Source organism: Astyanax mexicanus, chromosome 5, assembly GCF_023375975.1.
Source record: "Astyanax mexicanus isolate ESR-SI-001 chromosome 5, AstMex3_surface, whole genome shotgun sequence".
Classification (NCBI taxonomy): Eukaryota; Metazoa; Chordata; class Actinopteri; order Characiformes; family Acestrorhamphidae; genus Astyanax; species Astyanax mexicanus.
In genome coordinates, this window is record NC_064412.1 from 6,871,907 (window position 1) to 6,897,295 (window position 25,389).

At 36.0% G+C, this 25,389-nt stretch overlaps 1 protein-coding gene across 2 annotated transcripts in view; it reads right to left on the minus strand.

Annotated features, from left to right (window-relative positions):
* Positions 1-25,389, minus strand: part of eya2 (EYA transcriptional coactivator and phosphatase 2) — a 56,661-nt gene that overhangs the window by 11,692 nt on the left and 19,580 nt on the right. The window contains exons 2-11 of one of the 2 annotated variants that reach the window (XM_049479489.1): positions 22,446-22,542; positions 17,634-17,715; positions 17,477-17,511; positions 17,227-17,352; positions 15,539-15,655; positions 13,279-13,355; positions 12,127-12,307; positions 8,581-8,720; positions 7,103-7,186; positions 1,562-1,651 (exon numbers count right to left, since the gene is read on the minus strand). In XM_049479489.1, coding sequence (XP_049335446.1) covers positions 1,562-1,651; positions 7,103-7,186; positions 8,581-8,720; positions 12,127-12,307; positions 13,279-13,355; positions 15,539-15,655; positions 17,227-17,329 — 792 coding nt within the window. In that variant the 5' untranslated portion in view covers positions 17,330-17,352; positions 17,477-17,511; positions 17,634-17,715; positions 22,446-22,542. The remainder of the gene's footprint in view (positions 1-1,561; positions 1,652-7,102; positions 7,187-8,580; positions 8,721-12,126; positions 12,308-13,278; positions 13,356-15,538; positions 15,656-17,226; positions 17,353-17,476; positions 17,512-17,633; positions 17,716-22,445; positions 22,543-25,389) is intronic. The other variant, XM_022675612.2, reaches the window with a different exon arrangement.

Below are 25,389 nucleotides of genomic sequence, written 5' to 3' on the forward strand. Positions count from 1 at the left end.
GCCAAAGGTGAAAAGAGATTAGATAAATCAGGCTGAACAGTGAAAAACGCCTGTGACTCTCTGTGTGACTCTCTGTGTGACTCTGTGCGAGGGCGATTACAGGGACAAACCAAGCAAAAAAAAGAGGAGGGCGGAGTTCCATTAAAACCTGCTGAAGAAATAATTGTGTGCTCTGCGCCCCCACCCCCCCCCACCCCCCCACCCCCCCACTCCACTCTCAGCCTCAGCTCCTCCCCAGGACAAGTTTTCCTTTCAGAGCCGGCCACACACCCGTAATTAACACCTCAAAGTTCTGACCCTCTCTAGAGCAGAATTTAATCCCCTCATTGTTAGAGCACGGCAGAAGAATGCTTCAGATAGAAGATGTATTGGTTTCACTTTGATTCATGTGTTGATCATGTTTAATTTGATTAAATAGATAAATAAATACTTTGGTTTATTGATCATTGCTTTCATGCAAAAACTTTAAGAATGGTGACTGGAAGAAGATACAACACAGGTTTGAGGCTAATAAAATATATACGCAAATACACATTTGGGTAATACATATAAATCTCTAAAAAAGTAAGAGACCATTTCAGTTTATAAATCAGATTCTCTGATTTTGCTATTTATAGGTTTATGTTTGAGTAAAATGAACATTTTTGTTTTATTCTATAAACTACAGGCAACATTTCTCCCAAATTCCAAATAAAAATATTGTCATTTAGAGCATTTATTTGCAGAAAATGAGAAATGGCTGAAATAACAAAAAGATGCAGTGCTTTCAGACCTCAAACAATGCAAAGAAAACAAGTTCATATTCATAAAGTTTTCAGATCAGAGTTTAGAAATCAATATTTGGTGGAATAACCCTGGTTTTTAATCACAGTTTTCATGCATCTTGGCATGTTCTCCTCCACCAGTCTTACACACTGCTTTTGGATAACTTTATGCCTTTACTTCTGGTGCAAATATTCAAGCAGTTCAGTTTGGTTTGATGGCTTGTAATAATCGTCGTGATCTTGATTATATTCCAGAGGTTTTCAATTTGGTAAAATCAAAGAAACTCATCTTTTTAATTATATATTTAACTTAACATTTCAAAAGTGTGGAGAAAAAGAAGAATTCTAAAATACTTTATAACAAAATAGTAGCTATTTACTTACACTCCTGATCTGTTAAGATAGGATCACTTTTGAAATATTTTTGTAATCTTACCGTAACTTTTTTTATTTTTATTTTGGATTCTTTTAAAGTTTGTCAGTCACTTTTGAATCATTTATATCTACCATGATCCATCTGAATGCATTTCAGATTCTCAGTTTCTTTTGTATAAATTAATGTGTGCCTGGCTGACATGTTAGAATCAAAGGCAACATTTATCTTTTTACATTTATCTGCAATTACATGTTTTCTTTTCTGAAAAGTTCTGAATCATGATTTAGTGACTAGCTTTAGTATACTAGAGTACTGTAGAGTACTACAGCTAAAGGACGTATCTTCTTCTCCTATAGAGTTCCTGTTGCAGTGATATGAGGTTGTGTTATAACAGGTACTGTATGACAGGAGTTTAGCTCACCTCCAGGTCATTAAAGAAAAGTCGTGAATCTGCCAAGTTGAAAATCATCTCCTCCATCCACAGCCCCAGAGACACAGCTTTGGCAGAATCCTGCAAAACAACAAGGGTGGAATATTGTAGTCTAATAGTACAACTTCAGCTGCTGAATAATTTATTGATGAAGAGGAGTGACAGGTTGTTATTGTGTTCTCTGTGTCTGTACACCATAAACCCACAATTACTGTGAACTCAAATGAAATCTGTTTGGATATTTCCAAATATTACATAAGTAATATTGAGTTAGGAGAACAATAAAGGCCAAACATACTTTCAAATCTGATCTTTTTTAGTTGAATTAACTTATAAAACAGTAATTCGGATTACTCAATTGCCATTAGCAGCCTATTTTACTTTTATTGGCTTTTGGCACTGTCCATTTGCATACTGGGTGTGTCTACAAGTTTCTGACAGTTACCTTCAGTGTGTAGTCAACCCCCAGGCTACCTTAAGTAAATCATATATATATATATATATATATATATATATATATATATTATGATTAACTGCCTTGCCTTGATGTTGTAGGCTGTAAGAGCAAGCATCATTTTCTCAGCTGCTAACTCTGTGCTGTCTTTGTGCTATACTTTTATTTATTCATCTATTTTTTTATTATTTCATATTTAATAAGTACATTGTACATCGAAGTACATTGAGGGCAACCCTCATTTTCAATGCAGCCGAGCATTTACAAAAACAGGGATTGACATGACAAAGCAAGTAATTACTAAACTGAATAATTTTAAAATAACAGTAAATAAAAGATGAAAATAGATAAAAAATAATAGAATTTATAATAATTATAATACAACTTGGTTCAATTGATAACAAATTAAGATAAAAATAGATATTTGGAAATTAAATATGTTTCCAAATATTACTCAACAATTTTGAGTTAGGGGAACATTTACGGCCACACATACTTTAAAACATGATCTTTCTGAGTCAGTAGTTATTAGGATGCTGCCATTAACAGCATATTTTATTATTATTATTGCATACGGGTGCATCCGCAAGTGTCTGACAGTTACCTTCAGTGTGTAATAAACCCCCAGGCTAAGTACCTTAAGTAAATCACATATAATATATAATAATAATAATTATTATAATAAAACTTAGTTTAATTGATAAGAAATTAAGATAAAAAAATAAGATTTATACAACAAAAACTGTTAAAATTAAGGTAAAACTAACTTTTACATAATACACAAAAACATAATAATAATAATAATAATAATAATAATAATAATAATAGTAATAATAATAATAATAATAATAATAATAATAATAATAATAATAATAATAATAATAATAATAATAATAATAATAGGTTGTTATTAAGTTATTTGGGTCAAAAAGTTAAAAAGCAATAGTACAAATATACAAAATAGTAGTTCAAAATAAATTAAAAAGCAATAGTATAAAATTATTAAGTTTAAAATGTTAAGGTAACTGGTTTCCTCAAAGTATTTAAATAGATTCAACTTCTCTAAACTTACAGTGTAGACCATGTTTATGGAAACAGGTTTCTGGACATCATTCACATCATTTACTCAGATTGTTACATCATTTACTCTCTCTCTCTCTCTCTCTCCCTTTCTTTCTCTTTCTCTCTCATTCTCTCACATACATAAACACATGTAAGTTTCAGTATTTTTAGGAATAATAATAATAAAAATAATAATAATTTACAGTGTAGAGCACATTTAGAGAAACATAGTTTTTTGGACTGTATTCACATCATTTACTCAATAACTAGATTTTTTGTGTTACTATGCTCTCTCTCTCTCTCTCTCTCTCTCTCTCTCTCTTTCTTTCTTTCTCTCTCTCCTACATTTCATTTCCTTTTTCTCTCGTTCTCTCACATATATATAAACACATGCGTACCCCCACCTGCCCCACCCCGGCACGTACAGCTGCTAACATAAATTTCACAGCATGGGTCAGACGGCATGCTGCCACTAGCTGAGTAATTATGGAGCTTGGTGCCGGGCCAGGGCAGGTAGCGAGCTGCCGCTTTACGTTTGGCAGTTAATCAAGCTGCAGGTGTCAGCCAGAGGTAAGTGTCAGATTAGTTTGAAGGAAAAGAGACAGGATCCATCCCTTCCTGTCCACCCACTGAAGGTTCCAGTGAGTGTGTGTGTGTGTGTGTGTGTGAGTGAGTGTGTGTTTAAGGGGGATTCAGGTTGGGTTGGGTTGGGGGGGGTGTGTGGAAGAGTTAGCTCTTTCTTTTAATTAGGATAATTACCTGTAATCAACCACCAGAGCAGTCCGACTTTAGAACAGGCAGCTATTGACTCTTTAACTATTTAATAAAAAATGTCCTGCTTTATAATTACAGCTGGAAATTAAAGCTGAGGAAAAAAAAATGTATGTTTAACCCTTAGAACTCTAGGCTGTTTTGGTGTTTTTTATCAGTTTTTATCAGTTCCTCTTTCAGGTCTTATAACACAGTAATTATATCAGACAGACACATGCCCTGATCTCTTTTACTCCAGAAGACATACGGCTGCTCAAAAATATAATCATTTAAAATGTAAAATGAAGCAGAATTGTTATATTTTCCTGGAACTGATCATGTTTTGGTCAAAATTTTACCAAGCGCCTGTTTTTTTTTTTTTTTACTTATTTTTGAATGTATAGATGTATATTGTAAATTGTAAATGTATATTAAATATATTCACACCTAAGATATCTTTTCAAAAATGGTTAGACTAGAGTGTGTATAATTTATTAATATTTTATTAGGTTAAAAAAGAAAGAAAAAGTCTCAGCTGAGCTTAATGTAAAGTTAACAACCACAGTACGCCGTGTTTTCCAGCCTGAGGTGCAGAAAAGAAAGGAAAAAGTCTGGCCTCCAGCAAACATTCACACGATAAAAGGCCGTACTTGCTGCTTGATGATGAATGGGATGCCAGAAAGACTCCAATGATATAGTAAAAATTCTGACCTGCTCTACGGTTCACCTCAGCTTTAAAAACACATTAAAAATCAGTGTCTTTCAACACGCAGATTGGTTTTCGGGCCTGCAGCTCTGGCCTCGCCTCAAGCAGAGTGTGGGCCAAAGTGTTGTTTATGATGATGGACTTTAGGACCCTGAATTGTCATGAGAGGAAGTCTTTATAAAAAAAAAAAAAAAAAAAAAAGTTTAATAAATAAATAATAATTTGGAGAGACATGTCATCTGCTGGTCTAAAGTCTAACAGCACTTCAATGCTTCCCTCTGCTGACAACTTTTATGGAGATGTGGATTTCATTTTCCAGCATGACTTGGCACACTGCCCACAGTACTGCCAAAAGAACCAATTATTCTTATATAATATTCTAATTTTCTGAGATATTGATTTTTGGGTTTTCATTGGCTGTAAGTCATAATCATCAACAATAAAAGTAATAAACGCTTAAAATAGATCACTCTGTGTGTAATACATCTATAAATGATATTCTAATTTTTTAAGATGCAATATAGTATACACAGTATGCTGGAAAATGCCTTGCCATTGTGACTTGAAAGTCACATTAGTCATGGTAACTCTGAAACTGAAAAAAAAAAAAAAATCTCCAACTCCCACACCAACTTTGTGTTGAATACTCCAGGGATCGTGGGAACTCAAAAATACACCATGGACCAGGAAGGAAAAAATGAAATGAATAAATAAACTGCAGTTCCTTCTTTAGATGCCTCAGCAATATGTAAATGGTTATGACCTTTCACTCAAATCATATTCCATTAAAAACTTTCCCTCAAATTGTTGGAATAACTGCACAGTGTTAAGGGTGATATGAATCTGATAAAAATGCAGCGTATTTGTTACATTTGTACAGATCTTTTTCACTATTAAGCATGCAAAAAGCTTATGATTTATGGTCAAATTTAGAAAAGGCTTTCACACACTCAACTCAATCACATTTTTTTAGTTTATAAAAAATATTGAAGTTAATTGATAAAAGTTAATTGAAAAAAGATACTTGGCTTCAGCACCTCAGCTTAGTTCAGATTCCAGGTGAACTTTGTTTTTTTATGGCTTTTCCATTATGAGTTCTATGAAAAATCATGTGTTAAAAATTGCTAGAACCATTATTTATTTATTTATTTTTTGTGGAATTTTTATGGGTTCTTCACTTTTAAACAGTGAAGGAACCCCTTAAGGTGCATTAAGGAAAATTCAAAAAGGTTTTTTTTAGATAAAAAACATTTATTGGCTTGAACCACCTTAAGAGGTTCCTCCACATTTTAAAGAGGAAGAATCCCTAAATGTTCTTTTAGTACTTATACCTTTAACAGTATATACTGCACTGCTGTCACAGATTTCTTCAATGTGAAGTTTTAAATACTACAAATTATTATTCAGATTTAATTTTGGGAAGATGGAACACATATTCTGCTATGTCAAACTGACCTTTATACACATATGTAAATACATAACCTATTTTTTTTACTATTTCCTGTAAAGTTTTATGGGTATTTTTATAACTATTATGGATTATTCCGTTTTAAACAGTGGAGGAACCTCTTAAGGTGCACTGAGAAAAAAATCAAGAAAAGTTTATTTTAGATAAAAGCGTTTATTGGCTTGATCCACCTTAAGAGGTTTCTCCACATTTTAAAGAGAAAGAATCCCTAAATGCTCCTCAAGTACTTATACGTTTAACAGTGTTCACTGCACTGCTGTCACAGATTTCTTCAATGTAATGTAAAGGGTTTTTTTGTATACAGGATAACCATAATTATACTACAGTTAGTTTTACATAACAAAAACTTAAAGCTCCACTAGGTAGGATTGAGATTTTGTGCTCGTGGGCTCCCCCTACAGTTGCAGAGTGTAATAAATGTTTCAGGCAGATTAGTTTCTCTTTCTCGTTTTCTGGCTTTTACAGACATATTCGGTCTCTTTCCAGCTTCTGCCAGAGTGTCTGTATGTTTGTTTGTAAAGAATGAACCAGTAGTCCTTGTAGAACTGTTAGAACTAAAGGTCGGAAAGCAGGTCGCAGTTCTCACGAGCGTTGGTCGCGGCCGCATCGGAAAACTTACAGAGTCTGGTTTGAGCTCAGAGGAGCTCCGGCACAGACACGAGAGCACCGCTATTCCTCCTATTACACCTCAACGCAGCGCTGCAGTGAGTTTCAAGCTGTAATTTTACTTCTTTAAAAAGATTAAAAATCAAGGAAATCCTACCTAGTGCTGCTTTACTTTGTTTGAGTTCGAACTAATTGCTTCATAACTTCATTAAACCCATTAATACAAAACAATATATACAAGCTAAAAAACTAAAAATGAAAATATGAATGAAAAGAACAGGGTTATGAGTTTTTGATATGATAGTGATGAAAGCTTTTGTTGGAGTATTACTCATACATAATTACTAAGCACTGAAAGAACTTGCAGAACAATATGTCCAACTGTGCAGCAGCACAACAAAACAACTAATTAGTGTCAGATAACTGAGACTGGGCCAGGAGGGACATTCCATTACCGAGAGCTGAAGTAAGAGAACAGGTTTGTACCTTGCTGAAGCGCGTGGAAAAAGACCCAGTGAGGAGTGAATGGAAAATTATGATGGTTTCATCCAGGTCCCAAATAAACACTCTCTGCGGGCACACACACACACAAAAACACACACAGAGAGACACACACACACATCATTAGCAAAGAGCAAAATAATTGGCCAATGTGTATTCGTGTGATTACACCAAAACAACACATTTCATCTCACTGTTTTGTAGACATCGGAAATATCATGAGTCAAGCTTTTATTTCAGTCCTCCCAGACAAACAATCCCACAAACCCACAGCAATGATGATGCTCGTCTTTGTTGAGCATCATCACACTTATGCTGATGAAAGCATGAGAAATTTAGTCTTACTGGTTTTAACTTGAGATCTACAGAATTTTATACAAAACATCTTTCAAGAACTGCAACCAAATAAAAATCTCATTTTACTATTGCATACGATATGATGTGATCTGGCACACCCCTAACTGAGATTAAAAAAAATATATATAGAATTTTATCAGATTTGTAACAGACGTCAGTGATCCAGAATATCATGATACTAATAATAATGCACTTCAAATATCTCTATATATCCAGGACTAAAGTAAAATAAATGATACTAGACAGATATAATCTGTCTCCAGTAGATATATGTAATGGAAAATGAGAACAGTGGGAATTTTCCTGTTGCTAAAAACGGCAAAAAAGTAAGAAAACAGACCTTGGTGCAATACATGTGTATGTGATATTATATAGCAGTTACTAGGGGTGTGTCATATCATATCGTACAATAATTTCGCCCACATTTGTAAATAACAAGAACAGTATTATACCCTAAAATATAGTTTTAACAAAATTCACACTGTTTCCCATGTTTTCCTTTATATACAGCTCTGGAAATAAATAAGATACCACTTAAAAATGATCTAAAATATAATCAAGTTGAAGATGGATGATCACAAGCCATCAAACCAAACTGAACTACTTGAATTTTTGCACCAGGAGTAAAGGCATAAAGTTATCCAAAAGCAGTGTGTAAGACTGGTGGAGGAGAATGTGCTAAGATGCATAAAACTGTGATTAAAAACCAGGGTTATTCCACCAAACATTGATTTCTGAACTCTTAAAACTTTATAAATATGGTATATAACTTGTTTTCTTTGCATTATTTGAGGTCTGAAAGCTCTGAATCTTTTTTGTTATTTCAGCCATTTCTCATTTTCTGCAAATAAATGCTCTATTTTACAATATTTGTATTTAGAATTTGGGTAAATTATTGGGTAAATAAACTAATTCAGAAACTGAAGTGATCTCTTTTTTTTTCTAGAGCTCTATCTACTCGAGACTTATATAGATTATATCTGTCCAGCATAATTTAATTTACTTTAATTCTGAATGTGTGATATTATTTTAGGGCCATATCGCCCACCCCTAGCAGTTACTGTATGTTTTCTATAGTGTGAAAGAGAGCAGTGAACAGTAGATACCTCAATGTCTGAATCCAGTGGGGGTACAGGGTCATTGGCCCTCTTCCTTCCCCGTAGCTTTCCATCTGATCCCCGTCTGGCTGGAGCTCCTTCCTGCTCCTTCCCTGGGGTCGGGGGGCTAGGGGGGGTGTGATATTCCACTGTTTTACACACATACATACACACGCACACACACACACACACATTCACAAACACATCAAAACACATTAGTGTCACCAATATATTCACTGCTATATACCACCTTATATTATTAAAAGGATGTTTTGGACTGAAAATGTAAGCCATGCATTCATAAGCAGGCATACAAGAATGTGCCATATTTCATATTTTACTAATTTTATCATATGTAATAATTCCATCACAACACATTTTTCGGAGGAAAGCGCAGCGACTTGGTTCTGATACATCAGTTCACAGACGCAGCCTTGTGCTGATCCACATCACCTTTTGGAGTGATGAGGGTAAAGAGCGCCCATCTACCCACCCAGAGAGAGCAAGGCCAATTGTGCTCTATCAGGGCTCCGGCAGCTGATGGCAAGCTGCATGACTGGGATTCGAACCATCATAGTGGCAGCCCTTTAGACCACTTGCCGCTGAAGTATGCATTGTAACATTGTTACAGCAGCATATATTTTGTGATTTTTTTTCCATGTAATGGTGTGTGTAGAATAAGCTGTGTATAAATGTATTGTATATTTCTTCAACAGCTTTTGTCTAATTTTTATATACTAAAAATGATTATTCAGATTTCATTACGGGAAGATGGAGAGCAAATTCTGCTATGTCAAACTGACCTTTATACACATGTGCAATTATATAACCTATTTATTTTTGTTTGTTATTTCCTGTGAGGCTTTAGGGGTCATTTTTATAACTATTTATATTTAAAGTTATATTTAAAGTTTGTTGCAGTAGTATACATAATAGCATATTCATTAAAACAAAAAATAAATAAATAAATATATATATATATATATATATATATATATGTATATGTTTTCTGTTCTGTATTCATTCTGTTATGTATGGAGTCCTAAAAGGTGCCTTAAAATAAATAAATAAAATGTATCATATATATATATATATATATATTTTCTTTTCTTTTCTTTCTCTACGCTCTACTGATCCAGATCTAATCTGAAGGTACATGAATTTAATTTTTTTTAATTAATTTAGTTACTTATACCTTATATACAATATATACATATGCCATAAGGTGCTGTTCTAGTTATTAAACTATAAAAAAACACACTGTAGCAGTGGTGACAGGCACTATTTACGTTACCAACTGTCCAGAGTATCACTGTAATCTTTAGCAATCCTATGTGTTATTATTTTTCATGCATTATGGGATGATATGAAATGTTTTTGAAAATATGATACAATGTTTTTGATAAGCACAGCAAGAAATGATGATTTTATTACCGATCATCATCAGTTGGTTATTTGTTTATTGAACAGAGGATGCGAAACATACCAAGATTGTATCAACTGCACTTGCCTCAAGATTTGCATGTAAATATGACTGGCATTACTATAAAAACCTGCATACTTCCTATCTGCTGCTGCATCGCTGAAAATACAAGTTGAGTCATTGTACTATGCTACAACCATACCCCTGTGGTTCCGGTTATGCCATTTCTTTCCAGGGGACTTTCTAAAATGGGAATTTCTAAAACAAGCATGTGACTAGAATAAACTCAAGCCACCAGTAGTGTCTGTGTGAAATTCACCAAACCACAAAGCTAGCTGGTTGTGGGTTAATGCAAGCAACAGTATCTATTTTTTGTATTTTATTGTGTATTTAATTAAGAGGGTGTATTTTATTGATGTGTACATCATCCATGCCTGGCTTACTTGGGTAGAAAGTTGAAAAAATGTAGAAAAATAAAATAAAATCTCTATTTTTCTCTATATATTTGCTGCATAGCTTGAGAATGGTGTTGTTTAATTTACTATATTAGCCAAAAGTGTATTCAGACAAACTTTTTATTAACAGCTCAGAAACGTATGATAAACATCTATATCTGATTAATTCTTTATCTGGGGTGCGTTTCCCGATAGCGATTGTTCTTAGGGATTTAAGAACAACTTTAAGAACGACTTAACTTTAAGAACGCCATTTTTCCGACTGTTTCCAGAAGCCACTCTTAAGTCTCCATACTTACGAAGGACCTTTAAGTAGCACTTTGGTGGCTCCGCCCCCGTGTCTGTGAGGTTTAAGGCAAAGCCAGATGAAAACTAGACCACCGATTTATATACAGTTCTTCATTATTAAGCCACAAAGGTATAATTTTGTATGATATAAAAAGCCAAATAAAATATATTTACTTATTTGTTTACTACTACGACTGTCAGACTGGGGAAAACCGTTAATTTAATCCATATGTGTGTGATATGTGTGAATAAAAATTATATTTGTAGGTAATTGTAACTTTTTCTTCACGTGAATACGATTATTTCAACCATATAATAAACCCAAATACTATGAATAAATATGCGCAGGTTAATAAATTAATTTAAATAGTCTGGAATTTAGTCTTTTTTTTATTGTTTATTTTTTTATAAATACGTATGCTGAATGCATCTTTAAATGCATTTTTTTAAGGATCAAAAGCGGCCTCTTTCGTTTTTGAGTCAGAACTGCACGTGGATTCCACGTTAAGAAGAACTTAGTTATTTACGAGTGGGTCAGACCACTCGTAAAGTTACGAACGAGTTTAAGTACTACGTTAGTTACGAAGGCTTTCGGGAAACGCTCGTAATTTTAAGATTGTTCGTAAGTACGAAGTTACGAAGTACTTAGCGTTAAGAACGTTTTGGGAAACGCACCCCTGATTAATACTAATAGGTTACAGTACTGTGCTGGTATCCGTAGCAGACTGTGGTATCATGCCACCCTCATTTGGAATAAAGACAAATAACGTGATAGTTGATTCTAAGCTCGTCTGGGAAAAGAGAGGAACTTTTTTCTGAGCTGTGAATCAATTGCGCAATTCCATTCTTCTCTTTTCTGTTGCTGTTTGTTTTTGGTTTTCTATTGTATGGATAAAAACACTCATACAGTGAGGAACAGCAGCAGGAGCTCCACAGATAAAGTGGTGTTCTAATTTTTCTCCAGGCAGGATGGAACATTTGACTCCAGAGAGCTTAGCTACCATCACTGCAGTGTGTTAGCTTGTTATGTTAACTGGCTAGTGAACTGTGTCTGCTTCTTTCCCAGTGCTGTTCCACATAACACTCTGTAGCGCATCAAGCAGTATGGTGGTATGTGAAAAATGCCTACCAGTTTTTCAGAATTTCTTAACATATATAAATTTCATACTATAGAGTTTTAAAGTGTAAGTATTGCACGGAGCATCCAAAAAATTCTTACAAATGAGAAAGTCTTGTTACTCCATACTGTAATTATGTGTACCTGCATCTGTTTTAATGCGATTTAGAGTTTTTACAGTAAAAAAACTCTCTTACTGCTGGCAAAAAATGGTTTGGATGAAGATGTAAAAACTCAGTACTTGTCTTCAGATTAGACATTAAAAAGCTTACCTTGGTGGGACTCTGGGCTGTGGCTTGTTGTTACAGCTGGATGTTCTGGATGCTGATAGGGTATTGCTGTGGTGATGGTTGATGGACTGATATTACTGGTTGTGAGGTAGGGGTTGTTGTAGTGTGTGTTGTAATACGGCGAGTATTGGCTTTGTCCGTAGCTGGAATACGCAGAGAAATCCTGTTGGAAACAACACAGTGTTTACATTCATACATGTACACTTATTATGTTCTGTTATTTTGTTATCTTATAAGTGTTTGAAACGGGAACATGATTCGGGATTCAATGATTTGTTTTTTGTTAAAGTGGCAGACTGTATTATATTGTTTCTAAACTAAAAGCAGAAGCATTTTGAGTGGAGAAAAGACAAAATATAGTGTTTAATGGCACCAGTGTGCTGGAATGACCATCCCTGCTAAGCCTAATATATTTTTAAAAACTGGGGTGTCGAGTTGCTTTTCATGGGAGTCCTTCTTCTGGACACGTCACGCATCTTTACATACTTACATCACACACAGATGTACAGCCTCTAAAAGATGATCCGGCTCAGTTTTACTGAACACAAGTGGCTGGTGGAGCAATGGGGACTTCAGAAGAGGAAACTACTCAGAGCTCAGTAGCTCATTCACTCATAGTAAAACCAAAGTGTGTAGCTGAAGTAAAGTTTCTGACTGAGCACACTCTCTCTTTCTCTCTCTCTTTCTCTTTCTGACTGAACATAATCTGGAATCGGATTCATCCGCTCTGAAAGGAGACCGCATCACACCCGCCCAGTTTAAAATGATTCTTCCGCATTGCTTGGTGCAATTACCCATTCTCACTAGAGAGGGCTCTAAATCCCAAATCTTACAGACATCAGCTTTAAGGTACAGCTTAACAAATATACACAGTAAAGCTAGAGACTAATTCACAGCTACACAGTACATTTAGCAAGTATTAAGTGTTAATTCTTGAAAGTTAACACGTTTCCAGTTAAATTAACTTGGAGAGTGATACATTATAGCACTCACTCACGCTACAGGTGTTGATTTTAACACTGGCAAATTTACTGTTTACCTAAGAGATGCTACATTACATGAATTATGATGCTGTGATGATGATGATGATGGTGATGATGATGTGTTGTGTTCTTCCTTATTCGACCCACTCACCTGCTGTGTGGGACTGAACGGCGTTGAGCCTGTGATGGAGTTGCTTCCCTGGAAAATTCCGGATGAAATACTGCCGCCTGGAAAAGAAGCACACAGCCAGCCATTAAGAGAACACTCGTAGCTGAGGAGTGTGGCATAAGGCTCAGTCTCTTACACATTCCCTGCAACACCAGCCTCCAACACAAACAGGGCGACGCACCAGAACCGCAACCAAAGCAGCAGCAGCAGCAGCGGCGGCTTTAGCAAAATACAGACGTGTACAGCACTTTGTGTCTGGAGAGAGCTTGATTGATTTATGGCTGAAAAACATAAAAACAATACAGGTGGGAAAGTGCGCAGAAAGTAGAGACGAAAGAGAATCCATCACTGCTATCAGACGTGGAGAGGGAGTGCTGCGCTCCAGGCTTTCTCCCTCGCGCTTTCTCTCCCTCTGCTTCTTCTGTCTCTGCATTCTCGTTTCCCTTTTTCAGACTTTTCTCTGCCTTAGATGAATGAGTGTGCCAAAGCGTAGAGAAGTCTCAGAGGAAGCAAACAAAAGGGCTTCAAAAAAGGGGGAAAGAAAAGAGGAGGAGGTGGGGTTCGGGCTATGTTTCTGATTTTCTCCACAGCGGTGAAACGCAGGGACCTTTGACACGCAGAGACGGGTTATTTATTTTATGCTACACCAGGTCTCCTGTTGAAATTTCTCAATAAATCACACAAAAACGAGCGAGATACGGCTCGAGGCACAGTAACCGCATTTTCCCAGACCTATTAGAAAGCCATCTTTTAGACTAGAGCACATTATATTACTGTAAATGAGTGGCCTCACAAATTACAGTAAAACTCCATGTGCAATAAATCAAATTCAGTGGTTCTAAAACCTAAATAATTAAAGAGCAATCACTACTGAAAAGGGCTGTCCTTATGTCCTCATCCATGTCCTCATCCATGTCCTCATCTCCACACTGGCCACTTTGAGGAGCCCTTAAAGAATGAAAACATCCTAATACCTCATCAACTCTGACCTTGGCAGAAAGAGGTCAATTTCACGGTGTGGTAGCGGCCGTAAAATGTGCTGCGCTTAGAGCTGAGGGCTGAGAGCTGAGGGCTGAGGTTGGGGCCGGGCGCCTGTGGACTGGCTGGTCTGAGGGGTTGGGGGTGTCAGGGTTTTGAGGGGTGTTGGGGTGGTGGAGTGATGCTGAAGCATGTGCCACTCACACCCACACAAACACGCTCCACCAATGGGCCGAGTGTTGTGCGGGGAGCCACAGAAGGGCTTGACCCCCCGAGAGAGGAGAGAGAGACGGCTGACGCCAGGGCCCCAGACCGCAGCTAATGGGGAACAGGTGTGGAGGGGGGAGAGGGAACGAAGGAGGGAAAGAGAGAAAGAGAGAGAGAGGGAAAGAGAGAGACAGAGAGTGGCCAGGATGGGCTGTAGCCAGCACCTGGAAATATGTGTGTGTGTGTGTGTGTGTGCGTGTGTGGTAGTGGGGAGGCAGCAGGGGAGGTGAGCTTGCTTGAACCTCACAAACCACCTACCAAACATCTTTTTTTTTTACTAATGCCAAGAAGTAGAGCGTGTATATACACAGTGTGTGTGTGTGTGCACACATAAGTGTATTGCTGCTAAAGGTCTTATTTATTACACTGAAGCATCAAGTTAATGATCAAACAAGAACATCCCAACTAATAAAAGAAAAAAAAAGATTTTTAAGTAATGAAAGTCAGACAATTCTAAATATTTCAAGAGCTTTGAAAGTATCCTCAAGTGCAGTCACCGCAAAGACCATCAAAAACATAATGATGAAAATGGCCCTCATAAGGAACGCCCCAGAAAAGGAAGAACAAGAAGTCATCAGAGTTGCTAGTCTCAAAAAAGATAAGAGCACCTAAATGCTGCTTCACAGAATATTTTGGTTTGTTTAACATGTTTAAGTTACTACTTGATTCCTTGTGTGTTCCTTCATAGTCTGGATGATTCACTATTAATTTACAATATAGGAAAAATATATATATAAAATATATATATGCATGTGTCAAGAGTGCTGTTATCGCAAAAATAATATGAAATATTGTGATATTATTTTAGAGCTTTATCGCCCACCCCTGAAGTGCAGTGCGTATTTGCAGCAGTTTATTTCTGTGATTATATGAGTGTTCCTATACTATGTGTGGAGAGTGGCTAAAGGCCTCTTTAACGACACCGAGGCACCATGTAGAGATCAGACACACACTCACACACACACACAGCAAGGTTAAAGAAAGTGAGCAGACTGACCATGTGTGGGGTAACTGTAAAGGGCCTGGCTGGGGGGCGTCCCGCTGAAGTTGGACGTGTAGCCGAGAAGACTGCTCTGTCCAGGAGAATGACTCAAGCCATCTTCTGTTTTAATATCTACACAACAGAGAGGAGAAAAAGAGAAGAACAAGTATGTTAGCAAACAACAAACATGAATAAACAGTAAATTAACCCCAGGTACTGTTTGCAATTCATGTTTTAAACATATTTGGACAAAACTACTTTTTCCACATACACTCTAAGAAAAGTAAGTACAGATTTGTACTTAAAAGAGTACAAAGCTTGTCGCTGGGGCTGTACCTTATATTGAGGTACAAAAAATTACCTTTCCATGAAAGTCCTTTTTTTGTACCCATGGTTTTTGTGCCAGTTAAGATTATAAAGATTATAAACATTATCATCAACTAAATATGGCTCAAAAACTTGATGATGCAAAATTGACTGGCTTTCAAATAAAAAATGTGCAGTTAAAATATATATTGTTAATTAGTACAGTGATACAGAATACTGTATGTACCTTTTGTTTGGTTAAATGGTACAAATTTGTACTTATTGCTGTTAAAAATTACTTTGTACTTCAGAGGGAACAAATCTGACCCTGTAAAGACCAGTATTGTACCTTGGAGGGTACAATTATGAAGAGTGTACCTTTGAGTACAAAAAAGTACTCATATCGTACCTCTGTTTTTTAGAGTGTAGATCACAAAACATGAACCGTGATAAAAATTCAGCAGGGACATTTATTGTTTGGACAATTCAGAGGCTAATCTGTTGTTTTACCAATTTATTATAGCATATAGATTTACAAAATATAACTACTAGTTTAACCTACAGTATAGGGTATGAATACTACTTTACTATTTGGACAATCTACATTTTTTCTACTCTTTTTTTCTATATAGATCACACAAGAACACTCCCAACATATGTTGTTTGGATCAATCTGTTATACAGAGATTAATTTGTTTTGTTTTTTTTACTTATTTATTATACACATAGTATAATACATTTAGAAAAGAACTACTAGTTTAACCTACAATATATGGTATGAATTGATTTTTTTTTGATGCATTACTGTTTGTCCATTCTTCATTCTGTTTAATACAATTTAATACATCTTAATACAGGGTTACAAATATCAAAATGTCAAAATGTCAAACAATAAAAAATGTACAGTATATACAGTACTATATATATCAGATATCATTTAATTTGACCAGGGATCCCAAAACAACTGCATATGCATAAATATAAAGTGGATATGATGAATGGAAAATAGAACTATGAAAAAAAACATATGAACTTTTAAGAACTCTGAAAGTATTAAAATGTATCAAGTGCAGTCGCAAAGACTATCGTCAAAAATGTTTTGATGGAACTGGCACTCATCAGGACTGCTCCAGGAAAGGAAGAGCAAGAGTCTGTTAAACAGGATAATTTAAGCTTCAAAAAAACACAAGGTTAAAGCTCCCCAGAAAAGAGTATTTTTGGTTTGTTTAACACTTTTTAGTTACTACATGATTCCTTATGTGTTCCTTCATAATCTGAATCACAGTATTCATTTACAATGTAGGAAGAAAAACCTGCAAGACTTTAGGAAGCACATTCATGTAATCATACCAGGTCTTGGGGCCATACAGAAAGAAAATAAGAGTAAGAGAGCTTACTGTAGGAAGGCATGCTGTAGCCCTGGGCGTGATGTGTGTATGGTGCATAGGGGCCTGCGGGCTGGATGGCAGGACTGTACTGCGTCTGTCCGTAAGCAGCCATCACTTGCACTTGGCACAGCTGCACTAAAAAAAAAACAATATAATAATCGTAATTCATAATAACTCTATTTTAATCCACTTTTCAATTTACTTTACAAATTAATTCTGTTCATCCAGAAAAAAAAGAGCAGAAGCATGAAATACTCACATGCTGTAATACGCTGAATCTGTTATATGGAGCCCCTGGGAACAGAATGTACGAGAAGAAAGATGAAAAATAACTTCTGGAACATTTGGTGATAATAAAGAGCAAATGTATCGGAACAAAAAAAATGACAGGCGCCACGTGCGGCGATAAATCTAACCTGGCACTGAAAACGGGTCGTCGTTTTCTTTCCTCTTCCTCTCTCTCTCTCTCCTGCTCTCAGCTCCTCGCCATCAGCTTTCCTGAGGAAACAGGAACACGCCGTCGGTGAAAAACCACACGGCACGCGAACACTGAACCGTGATCCCTCTCACACACGGAGGTGGAAAATAATAAACTACGGCTACTTTACAGTAATTACAGTAATTACAGTAGGCCCACTCCAGTACATTTTAAATCACAGTCATTTTTTCTGATTTAAAACAACTTTCAACTTCAGAGAAAGCAATTACCCGGCAGGCTCACTAATCATAGCCCTTAAATGAACCTGTAATCAAAATGTGCTCTTTGTTTCTTTGTTCATTCATGTGTCTGAACATACTAACACAGATTTATCACATTATACCACAGAACGCAGGACTAAACACACACAAGAGCTGGTTTATCTAATGAGCAACAAGTTTAACTGTCTTTAAAACTGTCTTTAAAATGACCCGGAGTTTTTGTCACAAGTATCTGACCGTGAGCAACATAGTGAACAAAACAATAATGATCAAAAGTTCCCCTGATAATGTGTTTTTCTTGATATTGTGTTTCCCATAATGCACTGCATCACATCATTTAAGTAACAATTTACATTTAATGATTTTGGATTCATGCTGATATTTTGGGTCCCACTTTATAATGTGTCCCTAAGTACTATGTAGTTACACGGTAACAGTCCATGTAACTACAATGTAACTACTGATGAAGTACACATTGTTACAGATTAACTACAGAGGTACAGGTTATGTAATTACACATGTGTATTAATTTTAATTTTGACTTACATGTGTACATGTGTACCAGGGTGAGTGTACTTACACAAGTAATAAAGCAAGTGTACTTACTCATGTGTAACAATGTGTGTGTACTTACACATGTGTAATAGTGTGTGTGATAAGTAGAGTATAAACGTATCCAACAGCTATTGTCTAGTATGTAATTAGGGCTGATTGAGTACACACACGTTGTTACACATGTGTAAGTACACTTGCTCTATTACTTGTGTAAGTACACTCCCCCTAGTACACATGTGTACTTACACAAGTCAAAATCAACATAATACACACGTGTAATTACATAACCAGTACCTCTGTAGTTAATCTGTAACAATGTGCACTTAATCAGTAGTTACAATGTAGTTACATAGATTGTTACCATGTAACTACATAGTACTTAGGGACGCATTATAAAGTGGGACCATATTTTGTATTACTTTAAGTTTATTAAACCACTCTATATTATCCTATTATCCTTAATTTAATATTTTGCTTACGTTTTGAAACATTTTTACCTTTACTTTAACAAAAAGTTAAAGTTTAGGTCTTTTTTATTAGGTCAGAAATCTCTTTTACACCAGAGACCTGGTCAAGATAGCAGCCATGCAGACTAAATTACAACTGATAGATCCCTTATTTAATTTATATTAAATATATGTATATATGTAGCATCATTTATGTGAGATAAGTTAGTTTGTACAGAACATTTATTAAATAAAAGCCAAAAAAACATGCATAAAATGCACTAAATGCATGTGTCACTTGCAATGGTTTGTTCTCCAGAAGCCTCTAACAATTTGTGCATTTTATTCCTTTTTTAACTGTTTTGTGAGACTGTTCATTAGTTCATAGTTTGATCAACCTTTTATGAAATAACGATGTTGATTCATATAAAAAAAAGTCATTTTTGCTTTTACATTTTTCTCCAAAATCGCCAAAAAAAGGAGAAGGAAAGAACATCTCCTCAAGGTTTAAAGGAAGTCATTGTACAATATATCATTCAAAGCCATTGATTATGAAAGTTTGACACAATGCAACAACAGACAACTTTGCATTACATATTTCAAATTACAGCAAAAAGTGAAAAACAGAAATGGTGCGTCTGTAAAAGTAATTTGGATCAAAATAATTCTGGATCATTGACTTCTGTTACAAATCTGATCAAATTCTTGTGTTTTATGTGTTTATATATATGTCAGTTGTGCCATTTCATATCAATGCAATATCATGTGCAATAATCAAATTAAATATCCATTTTGTTTCAGTAGTATATTCTTGAAATATATATATATATATATATATATATATATATATATATATATATTTTTTTTTTTTTTTTTTTTTTTAATTCAGTGTTTTGTCGTATCGCCAAGAGTAATCATTATCGCGAAAATACCATGAAATACCATATCGCCCACCCCTAGATTGGAACTACTTGAGGTCTGAGGATTTTTCTACAGAATCTACAGTATTCAAGTAAATTATAACTACAGTCACAGTTTATTTAAATAGGGGTTTTCAATACTGCTCAAATTCTGCACCTGAGAGAGCTAAAGCTCGGGACGTGTGCAGGTTCATGACCCTCTTTACCTGTTACAATGAATTACAGCAACAAAAATGGCAACAGCTAGTGTTGCTCAAGGCACCTGAGGTTTACATAATTAGAATTCTGCCACATAGACAACAATGGCTGTTTGCATAAACCTGCTGGGTGAGATTAAGTTCCTGGAAGAGAACAATGTGTTGACCTGCTTTTCTAACCTGGCATAATTTGGCAGGAAACCACAGGCACCCTGACATGCCAGCAGCTCGATGAATAATGATGGACAGGGACAAGTCACTACACTGCTGTTCCTCCACCTGAAACACAACCACCCCCATGTTGTGCGCAAATGCAAGTAGGAGCGTTGTACACCCGGTGACAAAGCAAACTGTCAGTGGAAAATATTAAGGTGTGTGGGTGTGTGTAGGTGACTGATCCTGTTCTACCTTTGCTGACCTTTCTTTTGTACGACTCCTGTCTCTTGCCATATTAACAGCTGATTCAGTATTTCTATTGCTGAGTTGCTGTGTTTCCAGTTTAGTTCTGAAGCTGGTTTACAGTATTTTGTTCTGTACTCCTAAAGATCTAGACAGTTTCCCAGACAGAAACAATCTAATCCAGGGGTTCTGGACTTCAACTGGTCTCAGCCCGGGACCTACATTTTTTAATGGTCATTAAGTCAAGACCCATTTTTATGGAATACAGATTATACCACAGTTAGTTCTGACCCTGCAATGTGATTGGCTGAGAGACATTTTATGAGTGCCGCTATCAGCCGGTAATGCACTGTAACTGAAGTTCTCCGTGTATTACTCAGCCACATACAGGTAACCTGGCAACAAGGCAGCAATTACAAGCCAAACAGCGCAGCTACAAACAGAGCAGCAATGGTTTAAAAATATATTTTAACTTGCGAAGTGTTCATAACCAAACAGATCGTATTTTCTCTTCCTCTTTCACTAAAAATCATTCAGTAAACAGAAATAATGAAACTGTGGAATAATAGCAATAATACAATCAAGGTTCATGCTATAACATGTAATATTGGCAAGTTGTTTTCATTTTGGAGAGGTTGGGGTCCTTTGCATTCATTGAGGTCCTTTGCACAAAATAAATAAGGCCAAAAAATTAGATATTTTACTTCTGTGCATTCAGAGTACAGTAACACACTCTCTCTGACATTTTTTCCCAATATAAAAGACGAGTACAAAATCAGATTAGCACCTGTGGTTCGTGTTCCTGAGGGGGAAACCTCAATTTGGTTTGTTTTCACACAGACACAAACCAACATGCAGCAAAATACGGCCCAACAAAACAAAGTAAATACAGCAACAGGGTGCTGTGCTTCAGACAAGCTTGTATAGTCGTGTAGTGTGAATCTTCTTTAACGTTAAACATGCTTGCCAGCACATCATTTTCAATAAGGGATTTTACCCCTGCACTTTACGGGTTCATTTTTAACATTTTTGTTTGGGCAGATATCTACACTGATGGGTGTGGTGGTCTGGAAGTGAGGTGTGTTCAGGTAAATTTCTGGTGGTGGTGGAAAATACAGGAGCTCCACTGACTGATTAAAACCCTGACAATAGTCAATCATCAGAGTTCATTCCTATAGGTGCGCCGTACGTGACGTGTACACCTCTTCTAATGAAATACATACATGGACACACTGCAGAGCACAAACCCAACCTTTAACTCTACAATAAACAGAATAAAGAATAAAATTACATTGATGTTCCCTTAAATGAGCTGCTGGTGTATCTTCACAGTGTGAACGCACAGGTCAGGATCCTCTGCTGAGACGCACAAAAATGCAGCGCTGTTTAGATACGAACGTGCCAAAGTCAGAGCTCACCTGCCTCTTAAAAGAAAATTTCAACTGACACACTGATTGGTTAAGAGAATTAAGAGAATTAGTACACATCTTTTGCGAGTTTTGAGCTGCGCAAGGCGTATTTTTTGGGCCCTCACGATACCAAACACAAGACGAAACGCCTTAAATCCAGCTGCATGATATGCAACTGACCGATGCACTACAGATCAATAAAATAGGGCCCATTGTCTTACTGGCATTACTCAAAGAATATTTTATAGCATCTTTATTTTAACAGTGTAAACCGACATTTAACTGCTAAACCTAAATCTACATCAAACTAGATAAATCAATCAGAGACAATCTGGACACAATATGACTGAATCAGGTGTTTGAATCTATCAGAAGTGGTTGACTTTGAGGTCTGTCTTGAACACAAGCTGAAGACTGTCCCTCTCACCCAGTCCCACTCCGCCTCGCCATTCCCTAAGGGCTAATCAATATGGCCGGGTCAGAGCACCGTGCCCCTGATCTGACAGCAGAGCCCCTTTAGACAGGATTCTAGCCAAGAGCAATGTTAGCAACAGCAGGACCAGAAACATCTGAGAGTCTTGGTCTTGTCTTAGTTGCTCTCACCGTTTCTTTGAGATGAACTTTTCTGAGGGAACTTTTCCTTGCCAGTGTCTCCTCCACTGACTTGCTCATATACTGCAAGCTCACCAAAGCACAGCAGCTGAAAGAGTGATGAAGAAAAGAAAGAGGTAAAAAAGAGAGAGAGAGTAATAAAAAGACAAGACTGACGACTGAGAATGAGTAGAGAGATCAATTGCCTAAACTCAGATTTTATCACATACACATCTAAGGGTGAAAATATAATATATATATATATATTTATCATATTTTAAAAGACCTATCAAGATATTTACATTATCTATACATTTTGCTGACCTCCATACTGCCTATTATGTTTTTTTTTTTTTTTTATCATTAGCAAGGAGAGCCCATTAAGCCCATTCTATCTATGTTATATTTATTTGGAATATTTTAAACTTCTAATAAATATATCTTATATATAATAGATAAACATGCTTTTTAAAACTGTTTTTTTTTTAAACTGTTTATTGCATTCCTTATAAGGGTTGGGAGAAAATATCAGAATCAAATCATATTACAAAATGTTGGTCTGCAACACAGTGTGAATTATTTAAGTACACATTAGTGTTTTTATTATTAGTTTATAAGTAAGACTTGTGTCTAAATAGCTTTTATTCCTGTTTCATAAATATTTATACTATAACAGTTTTGTTTTCCAAAATCTGATTTAAACAATCCAAATATTTGCTTTTCCTACAGTATTATAATATGCTATGACATATTCAATGGAAAGCCCTGTATCAAGATACAAATCCTTGATCGCATCGCCAAGTTCTTGCCAATACACTGTCCTATACATTAGATAAGTGGCATAAAATGGTATTTAAATTGTAATAATATAGTTTTTTTTTTTTTTTCGTTTTTTTCGGAGACAATTTGTCTTCTAATACAATAAAAACATATAAAAACAGCAACAATCTGCAATGAAAACTCAAAATTCATTATCTGTTTTAGAAAATAAACTCGAAATATAAGGCATTGTACTCAGTACTAGATTATATCTGAATACCTTCTTCTTCTTCTTCTTCTTCTTCTTCTTCAAGAATTGGCTGCTGCTGATAATAGTTGTGTTGATATAATGTGATAATATCACGCATTGTGAAAAGTCTTTAAAAATCATGATATTATAAATTTTATCATATCGCTCAGCCCTACATGTTCCATGGTTGAACGTTTACACACAAGCTGGAGCATGCATGTGCACTACTTATATACTCATATCTTCAGATCTTCATCCTCGCAGAGGAGACAGATACTCTTTATCCTGTTCTGACACAAATCATGCAAATAAGGTAAATAATATGTTGGGCAAGACTGGATGCTGAGGCCTCCCCTCCCAATATTTAATATCACACGACTCCGACTCATCTTAATTTGATCTGTTGTCTGTTGTAACTACTGTACAGCAACATTTACGTCTGGAAATCAGTAAGTGAGTACTTTAATGAGCGTGAGCAGAGCACAGGCAGAATACAAGCATCAGTGTTTCTGGCACTATAAGAGAGAGTTTGGGTTTGAGTAATTTCATCCGTGAAGAAAAGATTACACGCATAAGTCTTCACAGAAACTTCTCAGAAAAAAAAAAATCATACAGTGATAATATACTGAATTTAAATAGTAAAAAAATTAAATAAAATAAAACCTTCAAAATAATGTTGTCACATCTGGTGCTGTTAGCTCCTCTGTTTCTCACGCACCCAGCTCTGACAGAGGTTCTCAGTCTAACAACTTCATTACCCAGAACGCACCACCCGCTGACACGCACACACCCAGTCACACGTCACCTCACCTGCTCCAACCAGGAAGCCCCGAATATTAGTCTGGCACTATTTAAGGACACCTCTCACACACTTCTGTGCCGGGTATTGTTGGATTTTCCTCATTACTAAGCGTTACTCTCTATTGTCTCTGTTATCTTCGTGTATGACCTTGTTTTGTTTTTTCTCGACGCCGATTTTTGGATTATCTCTGATTGTGGATATTTTTGTGTATGACCTGGACTGTTTCACGTTTTTCGATTTTGGATTACCTCTGATGTTGGCCTGCTTGTGTTTGAACTCTGGACTGTATCTCACTCATGGTATGGTTATCCCTACGTTGCTTCTGTTTACCGGTGCTCTAACTTTGTTTGTACGACTACCCTTTTTTCTACCTGCTATTTTAATAAACAACCCGTTTTACTGCATCTGCGAGTGTCTGTATTCTGTGCACACCATGACAAATGTCAATACTTTAAAGACCTGTTATATGGAGAACAGCATCAAAATTCACAAGAATGGATCAACTAAACTGCTCCAAAATTACTTGTATGCTGTGTGCTTTCCTATATACTACAAACTGTCATTACAATACATACTACTAAACAAAAATATAGACACTGTATGGATTAGTTCAGTCCAACAAGCAGTTAACCTAAATTACTTTAGTGCTATAGATCTCTGGAAATTTTTAAGCTTGCACAAAAAAAATGAATATTATTTAAGACCAAATGGTACTTTTTTTTCGCAGGGTGGGCAGGGTGCCAGGTCCTGCTGGAAAGGAAATTTGCATCTCCATAAAGGTTGCAGCGGAGGGAGGCATGAAGTGCAGACTCTGGTTCCTTGATTTCCAAATGAAATGTAAAATTTACTGATGATCAGTGATGGTTTGGAGAGTCATGTCATCTGCTGGTGTTTTATGGAGATGCATATTTCATTTTCCAGCAGGACTTGGCACACTGCCCACACTGCCATAAGTACCAATTGGTCTTATATAATATTCTAATTTTATGAGACACTGATTTTTGGGTTTTCATTGTCTGTAAGCCATAATCATCATCAACAATAAAAGAAACCAATATTTCACCTCTTAAAAAAAGAAAGAAAAAATAAGTGTTATTGTTGTGATGGATTTAAAAAAAACAGTTTCTGTGATTGAAATCGATCTT